The sequence below is a fragment of the Durio zibethinus genome, chromosome 28, assembly GCF_047325235.1.
Source record: "Durio zibethinus cultivar Kanyao isolate XHJ-2024 chromosome 28, ASM4732523v1, whole genome shotgun sequence".
Lineage (NCBI taxonomy): Eukaryota > Viridiplantae > Streptophyta > Magnoliopsida > Malvales > Malvaceae > Durio > Durio zibethinus.
The window spans coordinates 12,840,694-12,851,255 of NC_143189.1; the positions used below are offsets into that span (position 1 = coordinate 12,840,694).

The 10,562-nt window shown below is 30.9% G+C and overlaps 1 protein-coding gene across 1 annotated transcript; it reads right to left on the reverse strand.

The window, feature by feature from the left end:
* Positions 1 to 7,392: 7,392 nt before the first annotated feature.
* Positions 7,393 to 9,546, reverse strand: LOC149510780 (uncharacterized). Its single transcript, XM_089757089.1, has 4 exons — positions 9,332 to 9,546; positions 8,803 to 9,107; positions 8,468 to 8,609; positions 7,393 to 8,176 (listed from the first exon to the last, which is right to left on the reverse strand). Exons 1-4 carry the CDS (start codon positions 9,544 to 9,546, stop codon positions 7,393 to 7,395), a joined length of 1,446 nt encoding a protein of 481 aa, XP_089613215.1.
* Between the last annotated feature and the right edge of the window lie 1,016 nt (positions 9,547 to 10,562).

Consider the following 10,562-nt stretch of genomic DNA (forward strand, 5'->3'; position numbering starts at 1 on the left):
ATGTTTAAAGATAGTTTTGATTTTAAAAATAAGAAAATATAAAGAAAGGTTTGTTTAAACCTTGAAAATCATTATTATTTATTTAGTACCAAAATAATAAAACTTAAGAACTTGTACCAAATAAATCTTTTTCAAAATCTTGATCATGCTTATTTAGCTTAATATTTTGTTATTTTAAAATAAGGATCAAATCAAGGCTAACAGAAAAGAATACAAATATTGTAAGGATCATTTTGGTTCAAAAGTCAATTAATAGTATTTCTTAGCCAATTCTAAAGTTATGATCGCTTAGAAGTTGAAAAGGAAAATTATTAAAAACAGAAAAGATAACAAGACAAAAAAAAAGTCTTGAAATTGTGAATTTTGAACATTTTAATCTCCAGTTGAGGAAAAATTTTTAGAGATAAGATTTCAATCATTGAAAAATAAAATTTTCAAAGATGAGATTTCAATCTTCGATTGAGAAAATTTTTTCAAAATTAAGATTTTAACCCTCAGATAAGTGAAAAATTTCAAGAAAGCATGTTAAGCCTTGTTGAAGGAAAATTTATCAAAATGAGATTTTTAAAAGTTATTGAGCCTACAATTATAGTAGTTTTTTTTCTCTCATTTTTTAAAGTTGTTGAGTCTTTTGTGAGAATATTTTTTTAATTTTTTTTAAAAGTTGAAGAGCCTTTAAGGAGGTTTATATTTCTTTTTTTTTTTAAATATGTTTTCAATTTCTTTAGATTAGCCGAACCTTGACGTAATGGTTGTCTACGTTTTTACACAATTTTTATTTCTCAGAGAATAAGTAAAAAAAAATACAACTATAGACACCATATTTTTGTTTAAGGACTTAATTTTGAAGTACTTTTCACTACAAAAAAAAGTTTTATTGAAAGAATTTTTTTTGTCGATAATAGCTTAAACTACATCAATAAATATTTTATCGATGAAAAATTTCGTTGGTAATAAGTAAAAAAAAATACAACTATAGACACCATATTTTTGTTTAAGGACTTAATTTTGAAGTACTTTTCACTACAAAAAAAAGTTTTATTGAAAGAATTTTTTTTGTCGATAATAGCTTAAACTACATCAATAAATATTTTATCGATGAAAAATTTCATTGGTAATTACCAACGAAATTTTTCGTTTGTAAATATTTTGTCAGTAAAAATTTCATCAGTAATTACGTCGAAAATCCATCGGTAAAATTCGTCAATATTCCATCAATAATCTATCTGTATTACATCGGTAATTAGTTGATAATCAGTTAATACAAGCTGATTTTCATCAATAAATCTGTTTTTAAAGTAATGATATGAATACTAATATATATATATATATATAAATAGACTAAGGAAATAAATAAATAAAACATTCCATTTCATTTATAAAAAATATAATAATATTTTGCAAAATTATTTATAAATTCTAATTTCATGAAAATACAAATGTAATTGGACAATTTACAAATATTTTCAATCTCCACGAATACAAAGACATAACATGTTTTAGAACCATAAAAAAAGTTCATTCCTATAAAAGTTCCATGGCTGCTAGGTGTTTCACATGTTGCATAAGTCTTCTTCTATGATAGATGTCTACCAAATGAAGGACAAGAACCAGAGTAATAGCAAAAAAATCAAACACTCTTCCAATTCCCTGACTCCCAACAAACTAGAAAAACAAGTAATCAAACAACCCACATTATCAAATCAAAAGTCAAAACACAAAAAGAAACTTTCTTGTTCTATTTATAGAAACTTAGAAATAGAAGAGAAACTTATGGAAAACAGATTATTCTAAACATATTCAACACCCCCTCCAATGCCTAATTGCACTAAAATTTTAGTATTTTCATGCATATTTTTAGTGTAATTTTTCATATACTTTAGCTTGTTCTTTAGGATTTTTGGCAAAATTATTCCTAAATACACATTTTATCTCATACGTAGGTAGAAATTATGAAATTGAGGAATTTTGGACAATTTTGGATAATTTTGATATATTTTTGGAGGATTTTTAGTACAATTTGTGCAGTGACTTAAACTAGTTCAATAAGTAAAATTGACATTGAGGGAGTTTTCTTGATTTTTCTTGCATATATTTTTAGTATTAATTTCATAACTTTTGTAGGATAAATATATTAATAAAGTGTTTGGAAATTTTTTGCAGAAAAAAAAAAGAATAAAATATATGAAGAATGAATGAAGGATGCTTGGACGTGAATGGTGCATGAATTGAACACCAAAAGTGCAAGGAGCTAGCTGTGAATAAAGGCACCAAAGAGCTATGCTGAGTTGGCAATTCAAAGAGCTTTCATTGGCTATAACTTGGACTTTTTGGAAGTGGCAAAATGCATGAGGAAGCCTTGCAATTGAAGAAGAACAAAGAAGCCTACAAATGGCCATGCAGCAAGTGTAGAAGCAAGGAGGAAAGAAGTCCCTAGAAGCTCATATCATTATAGTTATTTTGGAGAGATTTTTGGGGCTCTATTCACCACTCACATGCCTATAAATAGGAGTGGAGCTAGCTATTTTAGGGAGACTTTAGCTTAGGATTTTATTTTTCTTGTTCTTTAATTTTTGCACTTTCCTTTAATGCATTTTACTTTCTTAGCAACTAAATAGCCCTTGATCTTCATGTTTTTCTATTGATTTTGATTGTACTTTTATATTTTCTCAACTATTTTATAGTGTGCTTTATGATATTTTATTGATTTCCAGTTCAAATTTTCAAGTTTTCTCATTGATCCCAAATCTGTTTTTGCATTTTCACATTTGATCTAGTTGCAATGTTTTAATTAGAACTCAATCATTTCGTACCTGTTTTTGCTCCAATTTTTTTTCACAATTTTGTAACTCATAAAGGTTCAACATAGTAAAAAATTAGCATCAAATTTGTTCCTAATCAATACAGTTAATTCTCATAATTTGAGGTTGAAATCTGGATCCAGTGCAGTCCAAGCATGATCTCCAACTTTGAGCACGACTCTTCTCTCCTCTTGGAAAATTGTTTAATCCTTCCAACCTTTGATCTTTTAGATTTACTTTTTGTCTTGCTTATTCCCATTTTTTTTCAATTTATTTCATGATTTTGATAGCTGTTTGGATTAATTGTGTTGTTCAGGCTCTATTTTCTTCTTAGTTGTGCACTGTTTGGATTTAGAGTTCATTGAGTTGATATTCCTCTTATTTTATGCGATTTTATTGTTGAATTTTGTGGCAAACTTGTTGATAAATCATTCCTTAGCTCAGTTTAGGTTCATTTTTATTAGAAGTTTCTAGATCTAATTTGTCTCTTATCAAATCAGTGAGTTTAGGATGGAATTTCAATTTCTGTTTTGGTTTTTCTTAGTTAGATCTTACATTTTCTTGCACTTTTTGTTCTTCAAATCATTTTCCTTTTAGTTCTTTAGTTTATCTTAAAATTCCAGTTCATGATCATGTGTTTATGCAACATTTAGATTTAGATCATATGTTTTCCAAGAAGTTACGATTTTCAAGCTTTTATATTGAACTTTGCAATTACCTTTTAGTCTTTGTTTTTCAAATTGAATTCTCATATTGTCTGTTGAATGTTCTTTCAATTTATAGCTTGTAATCATTAGTTCTCTGTAACTTAAATCAAAATTTTCCAACATAACTTCAATTTTCCAGATTTTAATTTCATTTTCGGTTCCAACTAGTATATTGAATTTTTACATTTTTTGGCTTAACATTTGGAGTTCAAACTTGTTCTTACTTTGGTTCTTTACTTGTTTTTCCAATCCTAAGTTTGATTTCATGAAATTTGTTAACATTTGGAATTAGGTTTCATTCTTGAAGTCATAGTTTTTCTATTGTAGCTTTATATTTTTGGTTTTGCAAGTTTAGTTGCATTTTGCATTTTCATCACTTCAATTTCAATTCAAATTTGTCTTTACCTTGACTTAGCTACTGTATTTTACATTTTGCAGCATGCATTTACCTTTTGTTCTAGTTCATTTTCTCATTTACTTAGCTTTGTATTTATGTAAGTGAAAATATAATTTAGCTAAGAAAATTTTATGATAATATAAGATTAATTGGTATTGTCATTTGGATTGGTGTTGTAAAACTATTGTTACCTTTCCCGTGTACAATCGTATTCTCGGATTTAGTTCTTTTTTGTAGATTACAACTTATCATTTTTAAAAAATCTTAGTCAAGCTTAAGATTTTTTTATGGAGAATATATTCAATTATATAATCAATCACATTTGACAAAAACAAATAGTCACAACTGCATTATTTGTATCTAATAATTGAGTTCTCAAATTTACACGTTATGATAATTTTGGCATTTACATGAATTGTTTTCAATACATATGATTGGTATCTACATCCCATATCCAAGATACAATACAATTCAATTAGAGGTGTAAATAAGATACTTATACTTGCAAGCTACTCAGATTTAATTAAAAAAAATTCAAATTTAATTTGGTTATTGTCAAATTAAGCTTGAGCTCAAATAATTTAAATTATCGAAAAAGTCAAATTTGAATATCTTAATATATAACTTGAATAATTCACGAGTTTAATCAAGTTTTTTAATTTAGTATATATTTTTATTATTAATTTATTATTTTACCCTTAATATACATCATTTAAAAAACCTAAATCATTTTTACTTCTTTTTGGTCTTATTCCCCTTGAACTAGAAAGCTAGTTGTGGTGCCCCTTTTTTCAATCTCTCCGAATCCTTTTCGACGTCGATGTAGCAACTAGCCATCTCTCTCTCTCTCTCTCTCTCCTTTGGTCCAAAACGGTGCCCCATTCCTCTCCCAATCCTATCCCAAGCCCCAACAATAGTAGCCAACCAATCTTTTCTTGGGTTTTTGGTAACTTTGATTCTCTATATCAATTCATGGAAAAAAGGGTGAGTTTGCATTTAGTTCATCGAACTAGAGAAAGAGATAGAAAAGGAAAGGAACCTGTTTGATAAAGTTAGTGATGTCATCGCTTGGAAAAGGTAGCTCAAATAAAAGTTGAGCGGTAGAGGAAAAATGTTTTGGCAAGTAGAGTTAGATTGGAGATGAGAATGCTATGTTTTTTTTCAACTTCTTCCTTTATTTTTTACATATATGAAGATGTTTTTACTTTGGAATTCTTTTTTATTTTTTCATCATTTATGCATTCAATTTTAAGTTCTGCAGATGATGCTTTCTTAATTTATTAGCTTTGCTTGAAACTTGGTTTTTTACCGTTTATCTGATAGAGGATAGTTCTTTTTTATCTTTATTGAATATATTTTTGGTTTTTATTAGAAATGGATTTGTTTAACCTTATGTTTATGCTGCAGATTTATTAATTTTATAGTGTCTGATAACTATTTCTAGGAATTTGATGTGTTGTTACACTTTTCTTCATAGATTTTATTATTTATGTTGTTCTTCTTTATTTTTTAATTTTTTATTATATTAATAAAAATCTCAATTTGAGTCCGAGCTCGAACATACATAATCAAACAAATATATAAATTAAACTCACTTTTCTTTTTATAATAAAGAGCCTAGTTAAATTTTAATAATTCGATCTTTATTTTGAATCAAATTTGAGTTAAAGTTAACTCGAATTAGAAATCGAACTTAAGTTTCTCACTATATAAATTCAATTTGGCTTGATTACATGTTTAAATTCACCGACGGTTTCAATTTTTTTTTCTTTTTTCGAGTTTCTTATTAAAAAAATTCTAATTTTTCATCCATTCATACTTTGTTAATTTTACTATTTTTTATTTCATTATTTCACAATATCTATTCCAACTTTCTTACTTAATAATTTTTATTTGGAATTTCATTTTAAAAGATAGTTTCTTATATCATTTGATTTAGTAGTTTTAGAATTTTGAAAGAAAAATGAAGATGGAGAAATTATAAATACAAGCAAATTACATATGTTTAATTTAGGTGAATAATACAAATTTTTTGTTTGAAATTTAATGTCAATTTCAGTTAGTAGTGTTCATAGCTTTTTCTTTTTTATCTTAAACATGCATGCTATTTGTTTTTTAGTTGATTTAGCTTGAAATTTTCTGCAAATTTGTAAGTCATCAATAATGTATATAGGTTATTTCTAAAATATCAAATCAAACAAAGTGGTGACACCATAAAATTAGATTTTACCCAATAAATTGGATGATATTCTTTTTTTAAATACGAATGGTATCACTAACTTATTAAATATATAAAAAGGGCATCATTAGATGACTTATGGTGAGTGTTGTCATGTGAATTCTCTCAAAGTTAAAATGCCAACCACTTTTTTATTTCTTTCATTCACAAAAAAATAATTTTGTTTTCTGAAACCATTTAATATATACGTAATTGATTGTGATATGAAATAAAGAAATGTTCTCCATTCATGGGCTACAATAATTTTCGATGACATACAATGTTTTTTCTTTTATTTACATTATGTATGACCTACAATATATTTTGTCTAATATTTCAAACTAAAACAACTAAAAGATAAATGCCATGAATCTTTAAGATAAAAAAAGCAATGAACACTACTTTTTTTTTTCTCAGCTAATGATATTATTAATAGAGATCAAAATACAAAGCAGAAAGCTTCCTCTTAATAAGGAGGCATAGCTTCCATTCTTTACAACACCCAATCATTACTTCTCAAATCGAAAAACACCTACATACATTCATAACCACGCATGGAATAAGACAGGGGAGTCCACTCCCATTTTTGCCAAAGAGTCAGCAAAAGAATTAGCCTTCCTGTATATATCCACGAAATCCACCTGTCCAATGATTTTTCTTAAGCGATCAATCTCAGCGAATTCTTTTCACTGCGTCCAAGGGCATGAATCCTTATTTAGCACTGAGTTTATAGTTACTTTTGAGTCCGATTCTATAATTAAGGCCCATTGATTACATCATGGAGATGAGGAGAACACTTCCAGGGCTATTTTATGGCCATAATTTCAGCGATGTAGAATCATGTTCTCCTATTGGACCATAAAACAAGCCTCTTATGTTCCCTGTTGAATCTCTCAGCACCCCTCCACACCCACCGGATCAGGTTTACCCCTTGCAGATCCATCCACGTTGAATTTTAGCACATTAACACTTCGGTTCCATCTCTTCTATTAGCATTCCTTACGCCTACAGGATGCACTCCAGGTTTCGACCACCATTCTGCTTCATTTACCCAGGCGCCTTCCTCAATAGCTTTGATCCAAAATAATGACCTCAATTTAATTAGAAATAGAATCTCCTCACCATCCCATCTTTTGTCCTCAAAAAACTGTTTCATTTCTTGATAGCCAGATTGACCAAAAACTAACTTCGGACACAGATAACTACCCTTTTTTTGTCACACCACCAAAAGGGACTCCCACACACTGGCTTGGCATATCTTCAACTCCACTAGGTATAACCCAAGTCAGACCCTTCCAATTGAATACATAGCACCAAATAGCCTGAGTTGTGGCAAGACACTAAAATACGAGCACAGTCTTCTTCAAACACCCCACACCAATGACACAGACACTGACCATCCCCAAAGTTAACACTTCTAGTTCTAATGAAGCACTTAGAGAGGATTAAGTTTAGTATAGCAAGCCATAGAAAGTTTTTTACTTTTGGAGGAACTTTAAACTTCCAGATAGCATTGAACCGTACATGTTGATCCGAGGAGCATTGTAGAAAATCCAAAGTTGAAACAAACTGTTTAACTGAGAACTTGCCACTTCTGTCAGATTCCCACACCAGGCTATCCCTGGTATTAGGTCTCAATGCGACTTCTTTTACCATCTCCAGTAAACACTTCAAGAGATCTTCTTCCCATTCAAACAAAGGTCTCTTAAATAGAGCAATCCATTCCCCTGTGACTCCATCGACAACATCTATTATTTTACATTCTTTATCCAGTACTAATATGATTAGTCTAAGGAACCTATCTTTGCGTGGTCGCTCCCTTATCCATTTATCCAACCAGAATAGGATTTTGGTCCCATTCCCGACTATCCACCTATAGCCTCCAACACCTATCAGATTGTTTGCACCTTCCTCATTCTTGAGCTTCACTATGTTTTTCCATACATATGACATTTTATCTGTAAGATTCTCGAACGAAATCCATTGTAATACACCTCTGCCATACTTTGCTTCGATTAGCCTTCTCCACAAAGCTTCTCTTTCTAACCCGTACCTCCACCACCATTTGCCCAAAAATGCAATGTTTTTATTTACCAAATTTGAAATTCCCAAACCTCCATAAATTCTTGGTTTACACACAGTAGCCCACTTCACTTTAGAGATCTTCTGTTTATCGTCCCCTCCTCCCCATAAAAACGATCTTCTCAGCTTTTCCAACTACCTAATTACTCCATTGGGAGCTCTAAATATAGATAGATAATATATTAGTAATGTATTTAGCACTGAGTTGATTAAAATGACTCTACCTCCGAAAGATAAATACTTTCTCTGCCAAAGGGCTAACCTTTCTTTAACTCGATCAACCACTGATTCCCATATCTGGATGCTTCTGGGATTAGCTCCTGAGGGAACTCTTAGATACTGGAACGAAATGGAGCTCCTACCACATTGCAGGTTGCTTGCCACTTGCTGAGCCACTGTTTCCTCTACACCAACAAGATACACTCTCAATTTGGAATAGTTGATTTTTAGGCCCGAACTACCTCAAAACATCTTAATATCCTCTTAACATTCCTCCCTTGATCTTCTCTAACTTCTATAAATATTACTGTGTCATCTGCCAATCGTAAATGTGAAATGCTAAAACCCGACTCTACCAAAGTAATTCCTCTAAACAACCTATTCTCTTCAGATTTGTTAGAAGCTTATGCAGCACTTCCACTGCCAGGATGAACATGAGAGAGGATAATGGATCCCTCAGTCTCAACCCTCTCTTGATAGGGAATTCTACTGTAGGAGATCCACTTACGAGAACTGAGACTCTGACTGTAGAGATACACTCTTTAATCCATATTCTCCGTTTCAAGCCAAAACCTATCTTTTCCATGACAAACAAGAGGAAATCCCAATCCAGGCAGTCATATGCCTTTTCGAAATCAACCTTCAAGAGGACCCCCCCATTGTTCCATAATTTCTTCTTCATACTATGTATAAATTCATTAGAAAGAAGAATTCCATCCATTATCCGCCTCCCTCCTATAAAAGAACTCTGAGTATTGACTTCCTTCAATCTGTTGGATAAAATTTTGGCAAGAGTTTTGTATAATGAATTCACAAGGCTAATGGGTCTATATTCCTTCAGGGAAAAAGGACTAGAAACTTTAGGGACTAAGGCTATGTAAGATGAATTTAGTTTTGTCAATCTTACCACGAGAGTGGAAGTTTGGTAAGAACTCCATGATCTCTTCTCTTAGCAAATTCCAAGACTTTTTTGAAGAAATTCATATTGAAACCATCCGGTCCTGGAGCTTTGGATCCTTCACACTCCTCGATAGCATGTCTCATTTCATTCGCAGAGAATGGGGCCTCCAATAGCTTTGCTTGCACCGATGCGAGTTTACAAAATTCTATGCCTTCCACCATAGGTCTACCCCAGTCATTGCTTTCAAAACAGTTTTTAAAATAGTCTACTATCGCTATTTTAACAGCTCTCGGATTTAACTCCCACTCCCCATTTATGTCAAGTCCTCCTATATAATTTCTTCTCGCCTTTGCCTTTGCTTTACAATGGAAGAATCTGGTGTTCCTATTCCCTTTTTAATCCATTTCTCTCTAGATTTCTGCCTCCATATTGATTTTTTTATTCCAACGTGCCACCCACAATTGTTGTGTAACTTCCTTATTCAACTGTATCTCTTCCTCAGTTAACTCTATGTTACTCTGGTGTTATTCCATATCTAATAAATATTTAAATTTTTGTAATATTATATTTAGGTTGGGCTCTTTCACTTATTGCTAATTGATTTTAAGTTTGATGCTTAACATGATATTAGGCCACGATTTCCTTTCCGTTGCTCTTTTCAAATTTGTTACATGAAAGGCTTTTCCCATCTTGACCTACACATGATAGAGGCCTATTAAATTGTTGAAAATAGTGACTCAAATCCCATAAGAGATTTATTTAGGATTGGTTAGATATCGCTTTATGGATAAAAAAACTTGTAAAAGAAGAATTCTAAAAGAAAAGAGATTCTTAATAGGCAAGTTTGTGTGGTTATAAATAGGTAGAGTCTTTGCGGAGTTAGGTATGAAAAAAAATCTAAGAGAGTTTAGGGTTTTATGGGATAGACACCTCATAAGACTACTAAAAATTTACATCTTATGGGTGTGTATGTTTATATGTTTGTGAGTGAACTAGAAAAGACTAAAAGGGTCCACATAATTATGGTGCAAGTGAGTGGATTAGAGAAGATTGAAATAATCCACACAGGCATAATGTATAGGTGTATATGGGTATGTGTTTGTTTGTATTAAAATGGTACACAAGGGTATGTGTTTTTTTGGGTTGAGAATACTCCATAGGATTAGAGGAGATTGAGAGGGTCTATGGGTATTAGTTATGAATGTTTGATTTGATTTGTATGTTTATAATTCTCTAA

What these genes read in the sequence shown, in the direction of transcription:
- LOC149510780 (XM_089757089.1), bottom strand. Translation starts at nt 9,546, where the DNA reads ATGGTGGAAGGCATAGAATTTTGTAAACTCGCATCGGTGCAAGCAAAG. An exon ending in AACAAATCTGAAGAGAATAG is followed by an intron (nt 8,610 to 8,802) that starts GTTGTTTAGAGG and finishes TTGTTGGTGTAG; the next exon opens with AGGAAACAGTGGCTCAGCAA. An exon ending in GTTGATCGAGTTAAAGAAAG is followed by an intron (nt 8,177 to 8,467) that starts GTTAGCCCTTTG and finishes ATGGTGGTGGAG; the next exon opens with GTACGGGTTAGAAAGAGAAG.